A 27344-nucleotide genomic window follows, 5' to 3' on the forward strand; every position below is an offset into this window, starting at 1 on the left:
TGCCTGGCCCTGATAAGTTAGGAGCTTATCAAGCAACACTTACTTCTCCTTCAGCAACATCAGGGCATCAAGCTAGGCTTCTACAAAACGGTATTGTTCTTCCTCAGAATCTCTTGCTTGAGAGGCCTCTTTCAAATGGTCATCCAACTCCTCCTGCTCTTTCTACATCTTGATCCGGGATATCTCCACCTGAACCAGCTGGGTTTGATTTTGGGCCAACTGGTCTTGCAGCATCCATGTTCTCCCAGCGCCATCACCTTCTCCTGGTGTTCCTGCACACTGACAAACTCAATGGTGATCTAGCACTGTAATCCTGTTAACTTTTGGGACAGCAGTGCATTCTCTTCCCACAGTCGGATACATTTGTGATGGGCTATTACTTCTCTTTTACAGTACTCCTCCTCTCAGAGGCACATCTCCTGTACTTGATTTTGGAGTCCTGTATTCTTGGCTTCTAGTCCTCTGATTTGAGCCAGTGCTTCACTGTAGCTCCATCTAGCCCCAGCCAATTGCCTTTGCAGCTGATGGACTTCAATTCTGGTCATCTCCAATTGGGCCTGCTCTGTCAATCAGCCAACAAGGCCTTATATTTCCTTGACCACTTGTTGCTGCTGTGCCCACTCTTCACGCAGGGCATTCAGCTGTATAACTTTCTCTTCAAAGCAATCAGGTGGAACACTCTTTCCCATTTGTTTTCACAGCTCCTGCACTTGGTCCATCATCTCTTCCTTATCATAAACTTGACAATTTCCTCTCAAGCAGCGCATGGTGACTCCTCATTAGCTGCTCATATTCTCTGTATAGCCGTTCTATAAGGAGGGTTTGCTACCTGATTTGACTGCTTAACTGGCATACTTAGATCAAAGCATCCTCATGCTGCTGTTCAGCCGCCTGGATAAATTCCTTTCCCTCTCTCAGTTGCTGACATAATTCTTCCACCTGTTTCTGCAGAATCTTACAGGATGACTCCATCTGGGTTACTTGCTCCCGCAGCCAGGTAACCTCCTCTGACCTGTAGTCTCTTACTCCCTCTCCTGAGTTGGCGACAGGACCGCCTGGGTCTTGACCATCAGCTGGGCTTTTAGCCACACATTCTGGTCCTATGACTACACCCTTTTCGCCGTTCTCATTTTATCATAGCCTCCTTTTTGAAAGTTAAATGCTAACATATTGGATTTCCTGTGTGTACTTACTCTAGACCTTATATCAAATCTCTTCATGTTAAGATCACTGTTATCAAGAGGCCCCAGCACCATACCTCCTGCACCAGATAAAGTGTTCCACTATGGACTAAGTCTAGAATTTTGAGACAGCCAATTTGTATGGGTCAATGGCTTTTGAAAACTGCATTCCCAACAGTAGTAGTATCCTTCTTGACCAATTAATGTTATGTTCAGTAAAAAGAAATTGTACATAAAAGTTCTTTTATAACTTCAGTACACAGATAAAAGGAACAAAGTTGGTGTAAAATAAAGCATGGAATAAGCACAGAGGATCACTGGTTGTGAGGAAATAAAGAAAAAAAAAATCAGTTTTGGTCTATGACACTGCACCAGGAAGGAAATCGGGCGGGCTAGGAGAATCATGCAGTCCTCATCAGCTATCACATTTTATCCTCCTGTTTACTAAGCCGCATCGCAATACTGACAAAGCCCATTCAAAGTATGGGGTATATCTGCAGAACAACTGTTTCATTCCAGTCTGTCAGTAGTGAAGAATTTCTGTTATGCTCAGAACTTACTAAACAGTACATTTTTTTCAATTATTTAATTTAAATTGACACCTCAAACCCTCTCTCTCAGGAATAACTGGCTTCATTCAAAACAGCTTCCATTATTTTTTAACGGGGTCCAAACCTTGTATGTATGATTTTATACCAGATATGTTTTGGTCAGGTTATGATATTAAGTAGTAGTGAAACAATTTCAATTTATTAGTATTTGTATCCCAAATTATACAACCAAGTCATTTCAGTGTGGCTTGGTGAGTGAAATATACAAGTGGTGACTATTACCGTTGCTAATGTTAAGAGACAGTGTGCAGAGGATGAGAAGAGAGTAGAATAGACATCTGAATGGTTCCTTTCAAGCTGTTTGTCATTAGTTGGTTGGGTGGCGTTCAGGTATGTTGATTATTTGAGGGGGAAGGGGGAATAGGAGTTGTGATGGGTGATAGAAAGAGTGGAGATTAGAGTTGTCACAGTTCTACCGTGACTTCTGTCCTGATCCGCTCCCCAACACTTACCGCTCTGTCTTGGGGCCTCCATAGGACGGCATCTACTCCGCCCATCAGCTGGGTGTTTCCTTCCTAGGGTGCAAGCGCTGCAGCCTATGTTTTATCAGGCTAGCGGCAGGAATCTTCCAGGGCGCATCCAGAGTAACATCATGGGTCTGGGTGTATTTCAAGGAAGTCAAGACCCTCTTTCTTGTGCCTTCGCAACTCAGTCCTTCTGGCCCTGCCTAGGCCATCTCTCACTAGGCTCACGAGTTCCACGCTTGTCAAGTCCTGAGTTTCAGTCTTACTAGTTCCTGAGTTCCTGCCTTGTCAAGTCCTGAATTCCAGTCTCCCTAGCTCCTAAGTTCCAGCTTTGCTAGTTCCTGAGTTCCTGTCAAGTCTTGAGTTCCAGCTTCGCTAGCTCCCGAGTTCCAGCCTTGCCAGCTCCTAAGTTCCAGAATCGTTAGCTCCTGATCTCCAGCCTTGCTAGTTCCTGCCTTACCAAGTCTTTTTAGTTCAATCAGTTTTTTATTGATTTTATAACATATTGTAAATTTAGTACCAATGACAATAACAGTTAACAGAAAGGTCAATGTACTCTGACTATATATATACCAAGTCTAGAGTTCCAGTCTTGCCAAGCTGCTGCCTGGCCTAGCCCTGAGTCTCCAATCTTACCAAGTTTTTGAGCCATTGCCTTATCTTCTTTCCTTTTGGTTTCGGAGGTGACTTTTCGGCCACAGTCGGGCCTATGGCTGCGGTCCAAGGGCTCACTACTCTGTATCATAACAAGAGTCTGATTATTTTGTATCAGAAATTTGGTGAAGAAATGAGCCTTCAGACTTTTTTGGAAGGAAAGATAGTCAGGCGACCATCTTATTTCAGTTGGTAAAGCGTTTCAGAGTTTAGTGGCCAGAAAAGGGAACCCTAAGCTAAAGATGGATTTAAAGGCCACTCCTCTGCACTTGGGGAGATGAAGAAGGAGAAAGTTCCTGGCGCATTCTAATGCATTCTTCAGTGGGAGGTTTATAATAGTATACAAGTAGGCTGGTGCTGATACATGTAGAATGAAAAATACAAGTATACTGAGTTTAAAGATATTCTGGCATTTAGCTAATGTAGGGTGCGTAGTAGAGGGGTGGCCCTTTGGTATTTTTTGGCTCTATGGGTTAGTCTTGCTGCCGCGTTTTGGGCCATTTGGAGCTTTTTCAGGCTTTGGTTTTTCTTACAGCCTGTGTACAGACCATTGCAATAGTCTAACTTGGATATTATTAATGATTGTACCACTAGTCAGAAAGAATCCATTGATAGTAAGTTTCTGATCCTCTTTAGCCTCCAGAGTATGCTATGTTTTGTTGTTGGTTTGTGTTATATGCTGATCGAAAGTGAGGTTTTGGTCGATGGTGAACCTAGAAGTTGTCATCAAGTGGGTAGCTAGTATGATCTAATGAAAAGCTTTGGAATGAACAGGTCTGTAGGGGCAAGAAATTACCATTGATTTCATTTTTCCCTTGTTCAGTTTTAATTTGAAAACTAAGATGTGGTAGCCATGTTAGTCCACTTCTAAAAGCAGTCAATAGAAATAGAATAAAATAAAACATAGAAAAGAAGAGATTTAATTTACATAGACATCAAATGAAAAATGCCAGTGCCAACCAGGATGTTACCTCTGTGGGACAGCACTTTACAAAACCAGAACACTGTACTAATGATTTTATGGTGAGAATATTTAAGGGAAACTTTAAAACAATACAGGAACACAAGACCTTTGAAGTCAAAATGATTAAATATTTTGATACCCACCATACAGGACTTAAAGATCTGGGTTTTCTAGCCCATTATAAACCATGAAATTTCACTGCTTTGTCACCCTCTGATCACCATGCATATCTCCCTGTCCCTCATCCTCTCAGCCCTCTCTGTTTCTCACCTAGCCCACCCTCCCTCATCCTTTCAGACTGTCACTGAAATACTTTGATGTTTCACTTATATATGCTGTTACTTATCAAAATTTGCTTATTTCTGATCAGATGAAGAAGGGCTACCTTCGAAAGTTAATCAAAAAATGTATTATGTTAGTCCAATAAAAAAAGTATCATCTTATTTTCTTTTCTATGTTTTTTCTTATTCTATTTCTATTGACTGCAATTTGAAAGCTGAAGCCCATGATTACATGATGTCCATAGTGTTTTTAATTGTGGCTGCCATTTCTTGTATGTCATCCTTGAAAGGTATGGATATGGCAATATCATTCACAGATTTGAATCCTGTAGCCTCCAGTTTGTTTCACAACTGTTTGTCATACAGTTTGTTAAACTGTTTATATCTTTTTTTGGGGGTGGGGTGGGGGGGAGAGTTACTAAGACGCAATAAAACAATGCATTTTATCACAGCTTAGTTTACTGCAGAAGTCACTAACCAGCAATAATGCAGTACCACAGGTTAGTGACTCCCACAGTAAAAGAACACAACAACTTGCAATTAACTTTGCAAGCTGCAGTATTTGGCTCCCTGGGATCCACTCTGAAAGGGAATGTGTCCCCCTACCCCTCACCCCCAACAAAGACTCCCCTCCACACACACACATTTTTCAAGGATTCAAGCCCTGCCCCCAGCACCTGTTGGTCACACCCTCTCCCCTCATAAGGCCCCCAGATCTACCTGAAGTAACTGCTGGTGATTCAGGGGTTGCTCCTGCCCTTGCCCGCACCAGGTTCAAAAATGGTGCCTGTGACCCCTAGTGATAGTCTTGCCGAACTACCACCAGAAGTCAGGCTGCAATATAAGATGCCTATGTGCCTTTATAAAATAAGCAACCAGAGGCAGATCCAGTAGTACACGGTTGCTTCAAAGTTGGTGTCAATGTGTACAAACTGAAACAGCATCAATTAAATCCAAAAAGAAAACAAAAATTGTAGGTACACTGCAATTCCACACCCACTCCACCCAAACTGCACCCTGGGAACACCTTTTCCATGTGTAAAGCAGAGTTTATATACAAAAAAGCCTATATAAAATTACCCTCCATGAGCCATAGTCTTGACTGTTGTATTTGTAGGGTTTATCACTTTTGGCTTGTTCCTTAATAAGCAGAGCTCTTGCATACCCATCTAGCACCAGGCTCTCTAGTATGCCATTTCTAATCCACTCAGTTGTTACCTATCAAGGAGGACACTCAAACAAGATTGTACTGTTAAAAATCAGTCTATATTATAAATATGTTTTTCATGATGTGTGTGTACAGATGTAATAAATTTGTTCATTACCTATATCATGTTGGATTTGAGGGTTGCAATATGTGTCTGTGGACATGAAGATAACTGCTAATCCAACTTCTTCTTCTGGAATAGCTCTGTGGCCTTTCCTATATTACAAATAAAATACATTCAATAATACCAATAGTTATAGAAAAATACAATAAAATATTAAAAGACAGCTTCTATATTAAAATACATGATTCAGAATTTAATATGTGTTTACATCAGTCTAAGCAGATATTAGGTTAGGTTGGAATTGCTTTAATGTACATATCTACCCTCATGAGGGCTTTTCATGCCAAGAGTAACAGCCAATCTTACAAAGGTATTTTGTCTGGATTAGGCTTGATATTTTACAGCACTGTAATCCTGACCATTCTGCAAGCTTTCCTGGATAAACAGAATTTTTATGAGCATGGCTTTCCTGGACTACTGTAATTTTCATACAGTTGCATGTAAGGTTCCATATGTGACCAAAGCTTGAAGCTCCCTGATTCATTCTTTCCATGTAAGATACTTCGGAGATAAAAAGGGAAGCTATGCCAGCCTCCTATAACACAATTAATGGAGCCAGGTGGCATTTTTTTTTTTAATTTTATCATTTTACAATTACATTCACATTTATCATATAAATGTAAGGGAAAACAGAAATTGATATTAAAAAAAGAAAACATTTTCTCCCACCAATATATGTTATATAATCGTCCACAACTGGGAGATCCAAGATCAGGAAAACAATCTCAAAGAAAATATGAAAAACTCAAAATGGTTAATCTTACAATTCACTTTTTCTGAGGGAGGAAGGTTAATCGGTAATTGCAGCAGGTACAGTGGTAACTAAAAGAAGTTGCTGCAGAGGGTACTTCATCTGTTCTTTCAACTCCACAAACGCTTGTAATTTCTTAGGTTCAACAAATAAGTAATTATTAAAATTCAAAGAAATAGAACACTTACAAGTGAATCGCACTAGGAAGGTCCCACTTAGGCAATGATCTTTGGCTTAAAAGCCAAGAGTTCACACCTCCTAGTCTGTGATTCCCCTGATAAGTCAGGAAATATATCTATCATTGAACCCAAAAAACTATCAACCATGTGTCGGAAATACAATTTCAAAACATTATTCCTATCTAAATCAAAGGCGAAAGTCACTAGTAATATAGCTTTTCCAAAATATCAATTAAGTTCACATCTCTTTTCTCTTATAAAGAAGATTATTTAGGGGACATAAAAATCGCTTTAGACACCGGAGGGTGGCTATCAGAAAATGTTTGCAGATTATCAGAGAAATATTTCTTCAACAGTTCAATAAAAGAAAAAATTCCATAGTCAGAGTCTCTATTTTTATATCTTGGACTTCCACTTTGTTAGATAAGTATTGATATAAATTCTTTAATTCACATGTTTATTCCTGAAAAAGTTTAAACATCTGAAGAAGAAAGTTATTCACACTCTGCAGCGCTTCTCATAATGTGTCCATTGTGACATTTTTTTGCTTCACCAGGTCCAATTTCTCCACAGAAACCGCTCCAGATATCTTCGGGGGGGGGGGGGGGGGGGGGGGGAGAACTCACTCTCCAATCCACCAGTTGGTTTATTATCCGGAGTCTATGCTGCACCAGGACCTCCTCGGGTCGCGTGAAAATCCTGACCCACTTCGGGCGTTTCCACTGTCGACCTCCATAGCGAAGTGTTACTGTTTCCGGGTCTTGGAGGGGTCGTGCCAACAGGGGGACTCAAAGTCACTCCCTCTCCACTGAGATTCAGCAATAAAGCCTTGCTGTTCCTCGAAGCAGGAACTAATATCCCCGACGTTATGATCCTGAATCTCTCAAAAGTAGGCTGAGAAGTGGTGGGAACCCCAGCCGTGTTCGAGGAGGGACAACACCACGGCTTTACCTTTTCTCTTCCCCATTCTCTGGGGAGCGCACCTACTTCTTCAGGTATTCTGGCGTAAAACGGGAACTCAACTAACGTATGTCCTCCCTCAACGCCATCTTGGATCCTCCAGTTTGGGACACTCTTTGTCTGGTTTCTCCTCAGAGGCCTGTCTGATATGGGTAACCCTAGAGCAGAGCCCTCTGAGTCACTGAAACACTGAAGCCCCTCCACCACGACACGGTGGTGTCCCTTCGGAGGGGGCCAGGTGCCACTTTGTAGATGAACCAATTTATTGAGGCATGAGTGGTGTTAGACCCAAGGAAGAAACAAAGCCTGAAAGGAAGTTGAGCCTAGGATACGTTTGGCCACTGGAGTGCAATAAAAATTATTGCACCAAGTCTGCTTTGAAATTTCTGTAGAATTAAGGGTATTAAGGGTAAGGGAGGATACTCATACAGCAGTGACTATGTCTATTGTATGACCAGTGTATCTTGTGCAAGGCAATTTGGAGACATCTGTCAATTTTGTTATACCTAACATGGCTTCCTCTTCTAAAGTTTTTATCTCTAATTATCTCATATACTAAAAGTTTCTTCAGCTTCTTAAACCACTGGCAATTCTCCCTCTTTACTGTGGTCCCACTCATATTAAAGATCACCAGCTAGACCTCTTAGCGTATAGATTTACCGACCCTATAAATTTTTACATCTAAGAACCATCTTGGTCTCCTATTCCTTAATCCGACCACAGCAAGTTAACACTTTATTGGAAAGAAGCTCCGTCAGCAAGTCAGTAAACAAATTATCCACCTTTGTAACAAGGGGCAAAGTTAATGCTACTGAAATCATAAGAGTAGCCATACTGGGTCAGACCAATGGTCCATCTAGCCCAGTATCCTGTTTCCAAACAGTGGCCAAGCCAGGTCACAAGTACCTGGCAAACCCCAAATTGTGGCAACATTCCATGCTACAAATCCCAGAGCAAGTAGTAGCTGCCCCATGTTTGCCTCAATAGCAGACTATGGACTTTTTCCTCCAGGAATTTGTACAAACTTTTTTTAAACCCAGATACCCTAACTGCTGTTACTACATCCTCCGGCAAGGAGTTCCAAAGTTTTTCATTGAATGAAAAAATATTTCCTCCTATTTGTTTTAAAAGCATTTCCATGTAACTTGAGTGTCTTAGTTTTGTACTTTTGGAATGAGTAAAAAAAAAATTGATTCACTTCTACTCGTTCTACATCACTCAGGATTTTGTAGACCTCAATCATATCTCCCCTCAGCCGTCTCTCTTTAGCCTTTCCTTATACGAGAGGAGTTCCATCCCCTTTATCATTTTGGTCACTCTTCTGTGAACCTTTTCTAATTCTGCTGTATCTTTTTTGAGATACAGCGACCAGAATTGAACGCAATACTCAAGGTGCAGTCACACTATGGAGCGATACAGAGGTATTATAATATGTCCGGTCTTATTCACCATTCCTTTCCTAATTCCTATCATCCTGTTTGCTTTTTTGGCCACCACCATACAATGAGCAGAAGATTTCAGCATATTATCTAGAATGACACCTACATCTTTTTCTTGAGTGCTGACACCCAAGCTGGACCTTAGCATCAGCTAACTATGATTCATATACCGTTTAACCAGCTACTGATAGCAGCGTCTTCTTCGGATTTCTTTCAATTGTATGATAACACAAGCAGAAGTATACTGGACTTAAGTGCCTGAAATAACAAAATTGGGGCCCACTAAGAAATTATCTCCATGGTTTACAGAGGAACTCCTAGAAGTGAAGAGGTGTTGTAGATGTCAAGAACGCATCTGGGCAAAGTCTAAAACTGCTGAAAACTGGTTTACCTGGAAAAAATTATCCAAAGAATATAAACATAAAATCAAGAAAGCTTAAACTTCTTACTATGCAAGGCACATAGGTGGTTCCTCTATAAATGTTAGGAAGCTTTATTCCTTAAGGAATTCCATCCTAGATACTTAATCCGTATCAGCTATTAATGAACCTCTCTCATCTGTGGACCAACTTGCTAACTATTTTGCACAGAAAATTGATAAAATCCAAGCTGAACTAATTGACCTAGCTCTGCCTTGGATGATTATCTTAGCCTACTTAATAAATCTAAAACGTGCCTACCAGCAGATACGATATGGTCCTCCTTTTCACTGTCATAATTAGATTCAGTCAAATTCTTTCTTTTTAAGTATTCATATTGTTTATTGGTTCCTTGCCCCACTTATCTCGTGAGGTCAGCACCAGATTTATTCATTGGTTATCTTAAGTTAAATGGTAAAATTATGTATAATCATACCTGATAATTTTCTTTCCATTAATCATAGCTGATCAATCCATAGACTGGTGGGTTGTGTCCATCTACCAGCAGGTGGAGATAGAGAGCAAACTTTTGCCTCCCTATATGTGGTCATGTGCTGCCGGAAACTCCTCAGTATGTCGATATCAAAGCTCCATCCGCAGGACTCAGCACTTAGAGAATTACACCCACGAAGGGACACTCTGCCCAGCTCACCACCGCCGAAACGGGGGAGGGGAATTAACCCAGCTCATCCCCACACAAGTGGGGGAGGGGAATCCGTCCAGCTCATCCCCGCGGAGCGGGGGAGGGACACCACACCCGCCGATGCGGGGGGATCTGGCTTATCCTGCAACCGCAACCGCGGGAGGAGCTGACTGACCCTAACACCGCCGAAGCGGGAGGGGTACAAAACTGCCCTACAGCCGCACGAAGCGGGAGGGAGTGCCGGCAGAATTTTAAGTCTCAATCCAGCCCCGTAAAACGGAGGGGAGAGGAATGCAGCAGCTCACTGTAACACAAACTCGTCTTAACTCTTGAAGAATCCAAGTGAAAAAACTTGAACACGAAGTCTTTCTGAAGTAACTGAAGACTAAACTTGAACCTGAAATGCAACCAGAATAAAAACAATACAGATATCTGGGAGGGGCTATGGATTGATCAGCTATGATTAATGGAAAGAAAATTATCAGGTATGATTATACATAATTTTACCTTCCATATCATCAAGCTGATCAATCCATAGACTGGTGGGATGTACCGAAGCAGTACTCACCCAGGGCGGGACATAGAAATCCCTGACCGCAACACTGAAGCTCCAAACCGGGCCTCCGCCCGAGCAGCCACAGTCAAGCGGTAATGCTTGGAGAATGTATGGGCCGAAGCCCCAAGTTGCCGCCTTGCATATCTCTTCCAAGGAGACGGAACCGGCCTCTGCCATCGAGGCCGCCTGAGCTCTTGTAGAGTGAGCCTTCAGCTGGATAGGCGGCACCTTCCCCGCGGCCACATAAGCCGCTGCAATGGCTTCCTTGACCCATCTTGCCACTGTAGGCTTAGCAGCCTGCAGACCCCTACGAGGACCTGAATACAGGACAAACAGATGATCCGATTTCCGGAAATCATTGGTCACTTCCAAGTATCTGATGATGACTCGTCTCACATCCAGATATTTAAGAGCAGAGTACTCCTCTGGGTAGTCCTCCCTACGAAAGGAAGGGAGACATAGCTGCTGATTCACATGGAAGCGAGAAACAATCTTGGGCAGGAAGGAAGGCACTGTGCGAATAGTCACTCCTGCCTCAGTGAACTGTAGAAAAGGCTCTCGACATGAGAGCGCCTGGAGCTCGGAAACTCTTCTGGCTGAAGTGATAGCCACCAAAAAGACTGCTTTCAACGTCAGGTCTTTCAGAGATGCCCTCGACAAGGGTTCAAAAGGCGGCTTCTGCAATGCTCTTAGTACCAGGTTGAGATTCCACGCAGGCACCACTGAGTGCAGAGGAGGGCGCAGGTGATTAACTCCCTTGAGAAAGCGCACCACCTCTGGCTGCGAAGCCAGGGAAGCACCCTTCAGGCGGCCCCTGAAGCAAGCCAGAGCCGCTACCTGGACCTTAAGGGAACTGAGCGACAGGCCTTTGTCCAGACCTTCTTGCAGGAACGCCAACACTGAAGAAATTGGAGCAGTGAAAGGAGAAAGAGAGCCTGCTTCACACCACGCTGCAAAGATACGCCAAACCCTGGCGTAAGCAGTAGAAGTAGAGCGTTTCCTCGCTCTCAGCATAGTGGCGATGACCTTGTCTGAGAAGCCCTTCTTCCTCAGACGCTGCCGCTCAATAGCCAGGCCGTAAGACCAAAGGGGGAGGGATCCTCCATCACCACGGGACCCTGATGTAACAGGCCCTGCTCCACTGGCAGCCGCAGAGGATCGTCGACTGAGAGCCTGATCAAGTCCGCATACCAGGGACGCCTGGGCCAATCCGGACCCACCAGGATTATCCTGCCGGGATGCTTTGCCACCCGGTCTAGTACCCTGCCCAACATGGGCCAGGGCGGGAACACATAGAGAAGCTCTTGTGTCGGCCATTGTTGGAGAAGAGCATCTACTCCCAGGGATCGAGGGTCCCGTCCTCTGCTGAAGAAGCGCGGCACTTGGCAATTGGCCGATGACGCCATCAGATCTAGGCTCGGCTGGCCCCAGCGCTTCGTGATGTCCAAGAACGCCTGAGCAGATAGCTGCCACTCTCCGGGCTCCAAGGTATGGCGACTGAGAAAGTCCGCCTTGACATTCATGACTCCGGCAATGTGGGCCGCTGACAGCTGTTCCAGGTTCGCTTCCGCCCACTGGCATAGACTCATAGCTTCCTTGGCTAGAGGGGCGCTCTTGGTACCTCCCTGGCGGTTGACATAGGCCACAGCCGTGGCATTGTCCGACAGGACCCGTACAGGCTTCAACACCAGTACCGGGATGAACTCCAAAAGCGCCAACCGAATGGCTCTGAGTTCCAGGAGGTTGATAGACCACTTTGCCTCTGCAGGAGACCAGAGCCCCTGCGCTGTCCTTCCCAAGCAGTGGGCTCCCCAGCCCGATAACGAGGCGTCCGTCGTGACGACAATCCACTCTGGGGACACCAGAGGCATTCCCGCAGACAACTTGTCTGTCTGCATCCACCAGCTCAGCGCCTTGCGCACTGCTGGATCCAAGGGAAGACGCACCGCATAATCCTCCGACATCGGAGTCCAGCGCTGCAGCAGAGAGTGTTGTAGTGGTCTCATATGAGCCCTGGCCCAGGGCACTACTTCCATCGTGGCCGTCATAGAGCCCAACAGCTGCACATAGTCCCAAGCCCGAAGAGGAGAGGCTACTAGGAACTGGTCCACCTGAGCCTGAAGCTTGACAATCCGATTGTCTGGCAGGAACACTCTGCCCACTTGGGTGTCGAATCGAACTCCCAGATACTCCAGGGACTGAGTCGGGCGCAGCTGGCTCTTCTCCCAGTTGATGATCCATCCCAGGGAGCTCAAAAGAGCAACTACCCGGTCCACAGCTCTGCCGCACTCTGCATAAGAGGGGGCTCGGATCAACCAGTCGTCCAGATAAGGATGGACTTGTACCCCTTCCTTTCGCAGGAAGGCCGCTATGACCACCATTACCTTGGAAAAGGTCCGCGGAGCAGTAGCCAACCCGAACGGGAGGGCTCTGAACTGGAAGTGTCGGCCCAGGACTGCAAAACGCAAAAACGTTGATGAGGAGGCCAGATGGGAATATGCAGGTACGCTTCCTTGATGTCCAAGGATGCCAGGTACTCCCCTGCCTTCACTGCCGCTATAACAGAGCGGAGAGTCTCCATGCGAAAGTGCCGCACTTTCAAGGCCCGATTGACCCCTTTGAGGTCGAGGATAGGCCGGACAGAACCTCCTTTCTTTGGTACCACAAAGTAAATGGAGTAACGCCCCTTGCCAAGCTGACTTTCTGGCACCGGAACGACCGCACCCAGGCGGATCAGATTGTCCAGAGTCTGCTGCACTGCCACAGCTTTGACCGGAGACTTGCAGGGAGAGAGTACAAACCCGTCTCTTAAGGGTCGGCAGAACTCTAGCTTGTAGCCGTCTCTGATGACTTCCAGCACCCAAGCGTCTGAAGTTATTGTGGTCCACTCGCCCAGAAACGAGGACAGCCGTCCTCCAATCTGCCCTGGGGCGTGGACCAATACCCCGTCATTGGGTACGAGACCCTGGGGGAGGACCGGAGGGAGCACCTCCAGGACAGCGGTCTCTGCGAAAGGAATGCTGCTTGGGGGAGAACTTCCTCTTAAAGGAAGAAGGGGCAGAAGCACCCGACCTGCCCGGGCGGTACCGACGGGCTTCCTGAAACCGTCCTCTGGAGGTACCGGGACGAGCACTAGCCCGAGCCCTGACCTCCGGTAACTTCTTGCCCTTAGACGTGCCGAGATCAGTCACGATTTTGTCCAGCTCGACCCCAAAGAGCAGCTTGCCTTTAAAAGGCAATCTAGCCAGGCGGGATTTTGAGGCGTGGTCAGCAGACCAATGTTTCAGCCAAAGCCACCGCCGCGCAGAGACAGTCTGAGCCATGCCTTTAGCTGAGGCTCTCAAGACATCATACAGCAAGTCTGCCAAATAGGCCAGGCCCGATTCCAGGGCTGGCCAATCATCCCTCAAGGAATGATCCGAGGGGAAAGCCCGCTGCACCATAGTCAGGCACGCCCTGGCCACATAGGAGCCGCAAACTGAGGCCTGCAAACTTAAAGCAGCCGCCTCAAAGGACGACCTTAAGGCCGCCTCCAATCTCCTGTCTTGGGCGTCCTTTAGGGCCGTGCCACCTTCCACCGGCAATGCCGTTTTCTTAGTCACCGCAGTGATTAAAGAATCCACGGTAGGCCACAGATAGGCCTCACGTTCACTCACAGCCAAAGGATAGAGGCGGGACATAGCCCTAGCCACTTTAAGGCTCGCTTCTGGGACATCCCATTGAGCCGAAATTAAGGTGTGCATGGCATCATGCACGTGGAAGGTTCTAGGCGGGCGCTTCGTCCCCAGCATAATGACAGAGCCAACAGGGGCTGAGGGAAAGACGTCCTCCGGAGAGGATATCTTCAAAGTGTCCATGGCCTGTAACAACAGGTTGGGCAAATCCTCCGGGTGAAAAAGCCGCGCTGCAGAGGGGTCATCCGCTCCATCCGAGCGGGGATCCGTCTCCTCCAAGGAATCCGCAAAGGACCGTTGGGAGACCCCAGACACGCTGCCCTCATCTACATCGGAGGAGACAAATTCCTCCAAGGCCTGGGAATCAACCCGAGGGCGTTTACCTCTGGGAACCTCAACCTCTTTACCAGAGGAGGGAGCGGGGGCAGCGTTGTGCATGAGGAAGGCCCGATGCAGCAGCAAAACAAATTCGGGGGAGAAACCCCCCAGACTGTGCACTTCCGCAGCCTGGGCAACAGCCCTAGGCGCTCTCTCAACCGGCGCTCGCAACAGCGGGGGAGAGACATGCTGCGCATCCAAAATGGCGTCCGGCGCGAAACTCCGCGAAGGAGCCGCGCGGGAAGAACGGCTCTTAACTTTAGCCGCTTCTGTGCCGTCGCCCAAATTAAGGGCGTTCATGGCATTAATGTCTCCAACCTCAAGGGCGGCCCAAGAAGAAGCCGTCCGAGCCGCGTGGCCGGCCAAGATGGCGGAGGCGAGGAGCGGGGGATGGGCGTTTATGGCGGGAAAAACCGCCACGCCGGAGGAAGGACCGGGACATGCATCGGTCGCGAAACTGTCACCCACCAAGGGCGAATCCGGCTTGAAGACCCCCGCATCCCCTCTAGAAGCGCTCGAGCGACCCGGGGAGCGACCCTTTGCGCCCTCGCCCTCCGACGCCATGTGCCACGAGGAGAAGAATCGGGGAACCCCCGCCCGCTATAAAAAGGTAAAATTACCTGCTGTCCGCTCCGAGTCGTAACGACCTGGTGTCTCAGTGAGTAGCTGCAATAGACGCTTAAATAAACGTCGAAATAAACGCCTTTAAGGCCGTTCAAAATTTTTTTTTTTTTTTTTTTTTTAACGGAGCCAGCGGGAGGGGGGAGAAAAGGAGGGACCTGGCACCACCAGGTTTGCACTTGCTCAAAAGAGCCCTCAACCCCAGGCACTCAACAAAACCTAAAAATTAGGCTTGGAGGCCTAGCCAGAGCTGCTGCTGATGTGTGACCACCACCTGCTGAGATAGAGAACATACTGAGGAGTTTCCGGCAGCACATGACCACATATAGGGAGGCAAAAGTTTGCTCTCTATCTCCACCTGCTGGTAGATGGACACAACCCACCAGTCTATGGATTGATCAGCTTGATGATATGGAACTCTCTTTTATGCTATCTCAAGGGTTATTCCCTAAAGACAAAGGCAGAATAATTCTTACTCCTATTCTGAAGAACCCCTTGTCTATTAGGAGTGAAGTATCCAATTATAGGCCCGTGGCCTCTACATCTTTGTTAGTAAAGGTGATGAAAGGATTGGTGTCATCTCAACTTATGGACTATCTTCATTCACACTCTATTCTGCATAGTTCTTAATTTGGGTTCAGAGCTGGATATAGTACAGAGACTGTCTTAATCACCTTGATAGATAATTTTAGGAAAGAACTGAGCTTAGGTAGGAAAAGTTTAACTCCATAGTTTGATATATCTAGTGCTTCCGATATAGTTGACCATTGTATTTTACTAAGATTGATGGATCATTTTGGCATCTGTGGCATAGTCCTGAAATGGTTCAATAGTTTTCTGAAATCTAGACAATATCAAGTACAGCAGACTGGTCTTATGTCTCCTCCTTGATCCTTGATTTGTGGTATTCCCCAGAGCTCCCCTCTTTCCCCCATTCTGTTCAAGTCAATGATGGCTCCACTAGGTAGTTTACTGGATTTTTAATACCTTTATGTATGCCGATGACGTTACCATTTACATCCCATTTATACACAATATAGTTGAACTACTGTGAGGCAAATAGCTTGCTGAAAAAATAGAGGCATAGAGGCTGACACAAAATATTTTAAAAGATGTTTTTTTTAAGGGTGGGAGAGGGTTAGTGACCACTGGGGGAGTAAGGGGAGGTCATCTCCGATTCTCTCCGGTGGTCATCTGGTCATTTCAGCCACCTTTTTGTGCCTTGGTCATAAGACAAACAGGACCAGGTAAATTCGTCTAAGTGCTCATCAGGAACGCCCTTTTTTCCCATTATGGGTCGAGGATGTCCATGTGTTAGGCATGTCCAAGTCCCACCTTCGCTACGCCTCCGATACGCCCCCTTGAACTTTGGCTGTCCCTGTGATGGAAAGCAGTTGGGGACGTCCAAAATCGGCGTGCGATTATACCAGTTTGGACGACCCTGGGAGAAGGACGCCTATCTTCCGATTTTTGTAGAAAGATGGGCGTCCTTCTCTTTGGAAAATGAGCCTGATGGGCTTCCAATAAATTCTCGTATTACCTTTAAACTTTGTATACTTGTTTATCAAATTTTGCATGGTTTATTACCTTATCACACACAAAACTTGATAGAACTGCCTTTAATGAAATGCTTTTCCTACATCTAGAGACTCTCTCATCCTTCATTACCCAAGTTCTAAGAAGCTTCATTATAAATCTACTCATAATGTAGGCTTTACCTATCAAAGCACAAAGATATGGAAATTCTCTGACTAATCCATTAAGATACGTTACTGATTACCTTTTATTTCGTAAGCTGTTGAAAGCATTTTTATTTAGTAGATCCCTTACACTTGTAATTGTTAGCACTTGGGCATGCTTGGAACCCTGCTCTTGTTATTCAATAGTAGTTAAGTTTGTGTACTGTATTATAGCTACATATGCTAATACCAATTGTACTGTACTTTTTCCAAATGTTTATTGTTAACTAAAATGAACCTGAACTTGTGTGGATAATGTGGGATATAAATGTCATATATAAATAAATAAACATGGAAAGTGCAGTCACCTTTACAGAAGAATCAATGAACTTCAAGCTTTGGTCACATATAAACATGCAATTGTACCACAGTAAAGTAGTCTTCCACATGCATCCTAAGCTCCAACCAAAAATAGTCACATCAGTGACAAGATAGTTTTGCTTATCTTACCTTCTATCCTAAACCTCATGGGCACTAACATAAAAAAAAAAAAGGTCTCTGCAAGCTAGATAGTTAACGAGCTGTCACTACCTGAAGAGGAGAGAATTCATTAGACAGTTGATGCAACTCTTCATCTCCTTTCACTTTAACAGATCCAGTCATCCAGTGGTAAAGCATACACCAGCTAATCTGCTATCATCGTGCATCCAATTCCATTTTGATTAAGCTGGCATGCCTCTGACCAGAAAAGTTAAGCCTCACCAGATCAGAGTCTTGTAATTTGCATTAATAGTGAACATCTGCAAATCAGATACATGGTTTCATTTATTTATTTGTTACATTTGTATCTCACATTTTCCCACCTATTTGCAGGCTCAATGTGGCTCACATAGTACCTTAAAGGAGTTTGACAAGTCCGGTAGAGAACAAATACAAGGTGATGTTGTGGTCGAATAAGGTTCATGTGTTTCTGACACAATGGGGATCGAGGAGAGGAAAGGGTTATGTAGTGTCCATTACGACCTTTGGTTTAGCTGTGTTGCAGAGTTCAGGCACTTATGTTGGGTCAGTGGGGTATGCCTTTTTGAACAGGTTGGTTTTTAGTGATTTCCTGAATTTTAGATGGTCGTTGGTTGTTTTCACGGCTTTTGGCAGTGCATTCCATAGTTGTGTGCTTATATAGGAGAAGCTGGATGCATAAGTTGATTTGTATTTGAGTCCTTTGCAGTTTGGGTAGTGGAGGTTTAGATATGATCGTGATGATCCGATTATGTTTCTGGTTGGTAGGTCTATGAGGTCTGCCATGTATCCTGGAGCTTTGCCGTAGATAATTTTATGGACCATGATGCAGATTTTGAAGGTGATACGTTCTTTGATTGGGAGCCAATGCAGTTTTTCTCAGAGAGGTTTGGCACTTTCGAATCGTGTTTTACCAAATATCAGCCTGGCTGCTGTGTTTTGAGCGGTCTGGAGTTTCTTTGTGAGTTGTTCTTTACATCCCGCATAAATTCCATTGCAGTAGCCTGCATGGCTTAGTACCATTGATTGTATAAGGTTGCAAAATGTTTCCCTCGGGAAGAATGGTTTCACGCGTTTAAGTTTCCACATTGAGTGGAATATTTTCTTGGTAGTGGAGTTCACTTGGCTCTCAAGTGTAAGGTTACGATCAATTGTAACGCCGAGTATTTTCAGACTGTCTGAGATAGGGAGGGTGAGATAGGGAGGGTGTAGGCTGGGGTGTTTATAATTGTGGGTTTGTTTGTATTGTGTTGAGATGAGAGGATGAGGCAATGTGTTTTTTCAGTATTGAGTTTCAGTTGAAATGCATTTGCCCATGAGTCCATGGTGTTCAAACTGAGCTTGATTTCATTGGTGATTTCTGTCTAAAGGGAATGTATATTGTGATGCCATCTGCGTAGATGAATGGGTTGAGGTCTTGGCTGGATAAGGACTTGGCTAGTCGAATCATCATTAAGTTGAGAAGTATTGGTGATAGTGGTGATCCTTGAGGTACTCCGCAGTCTGCTTTCCACGGTGGTGATATGTTTGAATTTGATTTCACTTGGTTTTCACATTCCACATTTTTTCTTCACCCAGACCAACCTTCCAAAAGTGGAGAACCTCATTGAATAAGCAGACATTTTAACTCAGGAGGGAGTCAAGTCTACACTGCCACTGAATGGCTGCAGGTCCCGCCTTGCTTGTTAATATAAGCCACCACCGTTGCATTGTTGGAAAAAACTTGGACCGGAGGCCTGCAAAAAAGGGAGTAAAGTCGCACAAGCATTCCACACTGCCCTGAGCTCAAGTGATTCATCGACTACTGGGACTCCTCTTCCGTCCACGTGTCCTGTGCCAGATGGAACTTGTAATGAGCTCCCCAACCAGACTTGCTGGCGTCCATTGTCACCACCTCCCATTGTGTTTTCCGAAAAGGAGCTCCGACACTCAAATTCCTGGGTGAAAATCATCACTGTATATTCTGTCTGGAAACCAGCGTCCAAGGAGCATAAAAGATGTAGTTTTCTGTCACCAGAGACCAGAGGATAAGACTCCTGTGAAGGCCACATATGAGCCCTTACCCATTTCACAAATTCCATCGCCACTGTCATTGACCCCCAGAACCTGGACCTGCCATGACTGTGAAGACTAATCTGTAGAACCAGCTTCGACCTCCTGCATTCCATGAGAAAGATTCTCTCCCTTCCTCTGTAGAACAGAACGACCAGATATTCCAGCACCTGCAATGGAGTTACTCTGCTCTTTTCAAAATTGATGACCCAACCCAGTGACTGCAGAAAACAAACAACTTTGTCCATCGCCACCACGCTGTCCGAACAGGATGACACACAAATGAGCCAGTCGTCAAGATACACGTGAACTCTGATTCCCAGGTACAGAAGGAAGGCTATCACAACCACCATAACCTTGGTAAATGTTCTTGATGCCGTGGCGAGATTGAAAGGCAAAGTGATGGCCCAGGTCTGCAAAACGTGGAAACCTCTAATGTGCCAGCAATATGGGTTTATGCAAGTACAACTCCTTGAGATCAAAGGCAGTGAAAAATCTTCCCGCTTGAATCAAGGCTATAACTGCTATTAGTGTTTACATGCAAAACCAGGACACTCGGAGGCAGCCATTTAGATCTTTCAGATCTAAGACTGGATGAAAGATGCCTTCCCTCCTTGGGACAACGTACTAGACGGTGTATCTGCCTTGTCTGTGTGCCTGAGGAACTGGAACAATGGCCCGGAGCACCAGCAAGGAATCTATGGTGGCCTGAACCTTGACTGCTTTGGTTCCATTTTGACAAAGAGACTGAAAGAAGAGAGGATCAACCAGGTAGGAGAACTGTAAATTGTAATCTTCTATAAGAATATCCAGAACTCACTAGACTGACATGATTTTGGCCCACTCCTCCCGAAACTCCTGAAGACATCTTCCCATCGGAGAAAGAGAAGAGTGGACCAGCCTCGAATCATTGAGAAACTCAGGAGGGACTGGGCACCCTAGCTGAGAGAACTTCCTGTCCACAAGAAAGGAAGATTGGCATGCCTGAAAGCTGGACTTCTGACCATATTGCTGAAGACCAGGCTGATACCATATGCCATCTCTAAATCGAGAGCTGCCTGAAGATGGACAACCAGAGGCATTCGGTTTACCTTTCAGCAACCACTGTGGCCTAGTTTCCCCGAGTTCTTTTACCAAGTTACTGAGATCTCCTCCAAAAAGTCAATTTCTCTGAAAGGGAAGTTTAACTAGATATGACGCTGCATCCGCTGCCCAATGCCGCAACCAGAGCTGCCGACGTGCCGTGACAACCAAAGATATACTGCAGACTGTAACCCCTAATATGTCATAAATAGCATTGTCAAGTAGGCCAACCCCGATTACAGCTGGGCATTATGGCACCCGTCTTGTGTTGCAGACTGCTGATGCCACTTCAGGCCTGCTCTTGCCACAAACAAGTTGCACACTGTTGCTTGAAGGACCAAAGAGGTCACTTCAAAGGCTTGTTTCAGCAAGACTTCTAACTTATTATCCTGTAGGTCTTTTAGGCCAATTCTCCCTTCCACTGGCAAACTGGTATTCTTACATATTTATAAATGATCCGTAAGAAGGGAGTCCACCCTGAGAAGCTGCAATTTATCTTTCACCTCCGGAACCAATGAGGTGAGCCATGGCTAATTCCACTCATGTCTGTTAAGACTTGTTCTGCTGTAATCAGGTCCTAAATGTCAGGATGAATCAGGAAAGGCCTTAGAAGGATCTCTAAGCCCACTCATGATCAACGAAGATGGAACTCCTGATGCAGAAGCAGAATGCTCCTCAATGGACAGCACTGCCAACGCCTCAAATAAGAGTATTGAGCTTTTCTTTATGAAATAACCTCCTTACTTTTGAGTCATCCCCCTTCTCAGCAGTGAGCTCTCCCTCCTCTAACAGCTCCTTCAGTGATGGCTCCTCTGAATGAAGCCACATCAGATAAGTACATAAGTACTCAGAGACACTGAATAAAATCTCTATAAACCTGGAAGATGTAATGGTCCAATTTGACAAACTGAAAAGTAGCAAATTGCCTGGACCGGATGGTATTCATCCCAGAGTACTGATAGAATTGAAAAATGAACTTGCAGAACTACTGTGATTAATATATAATTTATCTTAAAAATCAAGCATGGTACCGAAAGATTGGAGGTGACCAATGTAATGCCGATTTTTTTTTTAAGTTTCCAGAGGAGATCAAGGAAATTATACATCGGTGAGCTTGATGTTGGTGCTGGGAAAAATGGTAGCTACTATTATAAAGAACAAAATTACGGAGCATATTCAAATGCATGGATTAATGAGACAAAGCCACCATGGATTTAGTGAAAGGAAATCTTGCATCATCAATCTATTAAATTTCTTTGAAGGGATGAACAAACATGTGGATAAAGGTGAGCTGGTCGATATCGTGTATCTGAATTTTTAAAAGGCATTTTGAGCAGGGACTGTCTCTTCATGTTCAAGTGTACAGTGCAGCGTACATCTAGAAGTGCTACAGAAATAAGTAGTAGTAGTAAAGTACTTCAGAGGACATTGGAGAGTCATAGGACAGGTGGTGGTGCACTATTGTGGATTAAAAACTGGTTAAAAGATAGAAAACAAAGAGTAGGGTTAAATGGTTCGTATTCTCAATGGAGAAGGGTAGTTAGTGGGATTCCCCAGGGGTCTATGCTGGGACCGTTGCTTTTTAACCTATTTATAAATGATCTAGAGATGGGAATAACTAGTGAGGTTAATTAAATTTGCTGATGACACAAAGTTATTTTCAAAGTTGCTAAATCGCAAGAGGATTCTGAAAAATTACAAGAGGACCTAATGAGACTGGACATCCAAATGGCAGATGATGTTTAATGTAAGTACAAAGCGATGCAGGTGGGAAAGAGGAATCCAAACTATAGCTACGTAATGCAAGGTTCCACGTTAGGAGTCACCGACCAGGAAAGGGATTTAGGTGTTATCGATGATACGTTGAAACCCACTGCTCAGTGTGCTGCTGCGGCTAAGAAAGCAAATAGAATGTTGGGTATTATTAGGAAAGGAATGGAAAACAAAAATGAGGACATTATAATGCCTTCGTATTGCTCCATGATGTGACCGCACCTCCAATATTGTGTAAAATTCTGGCCACCGCATCTCAAAAACGATATAGGGGAATTAGAAAAAGTACAGAGAAGGGCAACGAAAATGATATAGGTGATGGGACAATTTCCCTAAGAGGAAAAGCTAAAGTGGCTAGGGCTCTTCAGCTTGGAGAGAAGACGGCTGATGAGAGATATGATAGAGGTCTATAAAAATATGAGTGGAATGGAACTGGTACACATGAATTGCTTGTTTACTCTAAAAAGTAGAAACATTACAATATCAAAATGCAAGTAAAAATATATATATGTATGAGAAACACATTTAAAAAACATAATAAAAGAAAATGTGACAAATCTTTATAAACGTATTAGAAAACATTGAAAAACGTATTGAGAACATATGTAGAGGGACATATACAATCAAGCATATAAGTGAATACAATAGAAATAATATAATGTGTGTGAAAATGCTGCATACAATACAAAAAACATATTCAAAAAACATTTTCAAAAGAACATCTAATGAAGGGCATTATCGAAGAGACATATAATAAAACAAATTTTAAAAAAGGTGTGCAAAGACGCCATAAGGAGTAAAAAACAAAGAGGAGTGTGTGGATGCAAAAGAAGACATATGAGCTAATTAGGTATGTGGAAGAAAAGTATATGAGCAAATGACATGTGACTGTAGTATGTATACTGTAAAAAATACAATATAGTGCTGAATGTACAATTAACCAGATAAGAAAAAGGGTGTTGTGTAACTTTGTGTGAAGGATCATAAAATTGTATGACAGAAAAAAGGGAAAAGAGAGAGAGAAATAGGAAGTGGATAGACCAACCTGTGTCTGATGATATGAATCCTATGGAAATGAATTATAAAGGTGGATGGTCTGGGGAAGGATGCATTAAAAAAATGTATAAACATACATGTAGGAAAATATATTGGTGAGGAAAGCATCAGAAAACATGAGGAAAAGAAAGACATGAAACCGTGAAAGCCCATCACTAAGGGAATCAGGGAGCTGCGTGAAGTGCAAAAAACTAGTGGCTGAAATTCTACATCTGAGGGAAAGAAAATACTATTACTACATCTGAGGGAAAAAAAAGGCAGTGGAGAGAAAGTGAGCACCAAACCTCAAAAGGGAAGAGAAATGTCCATGAATTGTGACAAAAATCGAGAAAGAGAACACAGAGTGAAGAGGGCAGTACTAGGAAGTGAAAACTATGGAGTGTGATGGGAGGAAACAGTTGTGACACCGTGAACGACAAAGAAAAAAGCTGAAGACAATAAAGGATGTGAAAATAGTAGGTACGATTCCTTTAGAAAGCGCTTTGTGGTGAAGGTGAGTCAAGTCACTTCTGAAAGTCGCTGGAAAGCAATGAAAAGAGTGTGCAGGAATGTATGCCGGTTTAAAAGGACAAAAAGGACATGCCTTTTCTCGCCGCAATACACACACTTTACCATCAACATCCCTGTACCCTGTTGTATCCCATGATTCAGCATTTGTACTTAGGGCTTTTCCAATTTTTTCATGCCTTTTCCTGCGCTCACTTTTACACTACTAGTTTTTTGCACGTCATGCAGCTCCCTGATTCCCTTAATGACGGGCTTTCATGGTTTCATGTCTTTCTTTTTCCTCATGTTTTCTGACGCTTTCCTCACCAATATATTTTCCTACATGTATGTTCATACATTTTTTTTATGCATCCTTCCCCAGACCATCCACTTTTATAATTTATTTCCCTAGGATTCATATCGTCAGGCACAGATAACCAGGTTGGTCTATCCACTTCCAATTTCTCTTTCACTTTTTCCCTTTTTTTTTCTTACAATTTTATGATCCTCCACACAAAGTTACACAACACCCTTTTTCTAATCTGGTTAATTGTACATTCAGCACTATATTGTATTTTTTGCAGAATACATACTACAGTCACATGTCATTTGCTCATATACTTTTCTTCCACATACCTAATTAGCTCATATGTCTTCTTTTGCATCCACACACTCCTCGTTGTTCTTTGTTCTTTACTCTTTATGGCTTCTCTGCACACCCTTTTTTTAAATATGATTATATGCCTTTTATTATATGACTTTCAATATGTATTTTCAATATGCCCTTCATTAGATGTTCTTTTGAAAAAGTTTTTTGTATTCTATGCAATATTTTCACACACATTATATTGTTTCTATTGTATTCACTTACGTGCTTTATTGTATATGTCTCTCTACATATATTCTTAGTATGTTTGCTAATATGTTTATAAAGATTTGTCACATGTTCGTTTATTATGTTTTTTAATGTGTTTATCTCAAACATATATATATTTTTTACTTGCATTTCGATATTGTAATGTTTCTACTTTTTGGACTCACACGTTCATTTGTTTATATCTTAATTTATGTAGACTCCTGAGGAAGGAGCTGTGTGTTCCGAAACATGGTACCCTGTTGAGTCAACCTTCAATAATGTTTTTTTGATTCACATCTAGAGTCTCTGGCCTGTTTTGAAGAGCCTGACTCTGTTCCCATTCTCTGCTATTTCTCTGGGATCTAATCACAGCAATTTCAGGAAAAACAAGATGGCAGAAGAGACAGAGCAGTTTCAGGAAAAACAAGATGGCAGAAGAGACAGAGAAGAAGCTCTTTATGTAAAAATAATATCCTAGCAATTGTAATACAGGGAACATTTGGAAAGGAGGCAGTGTTGTGAGGTGTCTTGGAAAGAAGAAATGCACCTCAGTCTACACAGGTGTAATCTTCAGACATTTAATTTAGGCAGAAATACTGAACAGAGATCTGGTTGAAGACATTCCAAAGGTGGGAGTGAAGCAAGGGGTGCTGCCAGCAGGAAATTGCAACTTTCCAGCTGTGGAATGCCAGTAGAACTTGTTAGAAATAGATCCTGTAATCTTTCAAGAAGTTCTCTTCAAACAATTTTATTTATTGGGATTTATTAGCCCACCTTTATAAAGAGATTCACCCAAGGCAGTGTACAGAAGGTACAGTGAAGGTACAGTTTAACAATACACTTACAATTTTGTTGACAGTATAACAATAGTAAAATGTACAAGTATAAACATAAATAAAATGAAAGAGGAAAACTTGAAAACAGCAAACTGAAACCAAATAATAAAACTACCATGAAACAGGATCAAAAATATACACATATAACAACACTGAAATTCAAATAACAGACGTATGATACAAGCATAATAGTGATGGAATATCTAATAAACACTCAATTAGAACACTCAAATAATATTGCTTTTCTACAATACAGCCTACCATATAGCTGAGGGGTCAAATGCAGATATATAAATGGGGACAAGATGCGTGGTAGAGAGTCAGTTGAAATAAATAAATGAGTGGTTAAACTAAAGGCATGTTCTTTGTACAGTTAATGAAGATAAAAAGAACTGGTCTAAGTTACACTGTGTGTTAGTTAGCGAGTCCAGGTGCAGAATGGAGGTATAGTCATTCTCCCTGTGTATTAAAGGCTTAGGAGAAGAAGCAGGCTTTTTATGAGGAAAGTGGTGATACTGAACCTTGAGCTTATGAACATAGAAAGCACTGCTAACTATCAAGGTGGATGACCAACTGCACACCAGTGGTAATCAGACAAAGAAGAGAGAAGTCACACAAAAGTCCTAAGTGCTAATCTCACTAAATTGAGGAAGTATTTTAGGATGCGTTGGCAGGATGAGAAGATGAAGGAGTGGAAAAAAGACATGCTAAAACTGAAAGGATCAACAGAGAGATAAATATTTATGTTAATAAATAAAGGGGAAAAGAAACCTATGTGGTTTTGAAAAACAGCTGGTTAAAACCAAAACATATGGGTGATCTCAGAAAATAGGGTACAGGGAAGAATGTTTAATAAGACTGAAGGAAGCAAAGACATGAGCGGAAGAAGAGACAGCTAGCAAGGTGAAATGAGGTGACTAGATGTTTTCAGAGATGTCAGTAAAAGGATGACCAGTGGTGGGACTTTAACATAGAAAGGTAATAGCAAGAAATGTGTAGAGGGGAACAAGGGTAAAGTAAGAGCGCTAAATAAATATATTCTTCAGTACTTACTAAAGAATAGAATTACCACAAGCTGTTGGCAAAATTATTGGCTGCTATTTAGATTATTATAAAGCACTGCAATTAGCCATGGATTAAGTAATATATCTTGCCCAAGATAAAACAGAAAATAAAAACAGTCCTGGATAAAGAAAAACATCTTACAAGTGGTCAAACTCTTTGGCTAGATTCTGGGATATATCAATAGGTGGTGGTAGGAGTAGCTACTGCACAGTCATTCTGGGATATACTCTTGCATCATGGACAGGAATAAGCAACTGGAAGGTGACAGAAAAGACCAATCTTCCTATGTTACTATAACATTCCATGCAAGAAGTCGCTACTAAAATTGTAATGAAATGAATTATTAACCTCTGTAATAAAGCCATTACTGTGTCAGTCCACTTCTGTGTTTCTTCAGACATTGAGGATTCTGTGGCCGCAAATCCCACATCAATGACACAGGCTCCGGTGCATTCCAGTAGAGATGTTTCTTTACTTCCTTCAGTTAGCAGCTTTGCTTCTCCCCCTCCAAGAACAACTACTGGACTCAACTTTTTATACTAAAAATTGAAATTTAAAAACAAATTCTGTGACATCATATGTAAAGCACAATAAAACGAAGTTATTCACCAGTAGCAAAGTATTCTCACATGTGGGTGATGTCCCCGACAGAGAAACGATGGCAGGCAAGTGACCAGGCGATCCTCATGTCCACCAGCCACCCAGCTATCTACATGCCTAATAATCGAATCACCAACTAAACAGCTATCCTAACCTTTCCCTCCTAGACAGAAGCTCCTGGAGTCACAGCCTTGGTACAGGAGGACATGGCATCCCCTAGTGGGGGTCCTGAG

General features: G+C 43.5%; 1 protein-coding gene across 1 annotated transcript in view; it reads right to left on the reverse strand.

The window, feature by feature from the left end:
- The window catches only part of NBN (nibrin), a 136527-nt gene that overhangs the window by 57029 nt on the left and 52154 nt on the right, over positions 1 to 27344 (reverse strand). The window contains 2 exon segments of the mRNA XM_030216354.1: positions 5481 to 5578; positions 26860 to 27050. Of these exon segments, the coding sequence (XP_030072214.1) occupies positions 5481 to 5578; positions 26860 to 27050 (289 nt within the window).

The sequence above is a fragment of the Microcaecilia unicolor genome, chromosome 1 (genome assembly GCF_901765095.1).
Source record: "Microcaecilia unicolor chromosome 1, aMicUni1.1, whole genome shotgun sequence".
In the NCBI taxonomy this organism is placed as follows: Eukaryota; Metazoa; Chordata; class Amphibia; order Gymnophiona; family Siphonopidae; genus Microcaecilia; species Microcaecilia unicolor.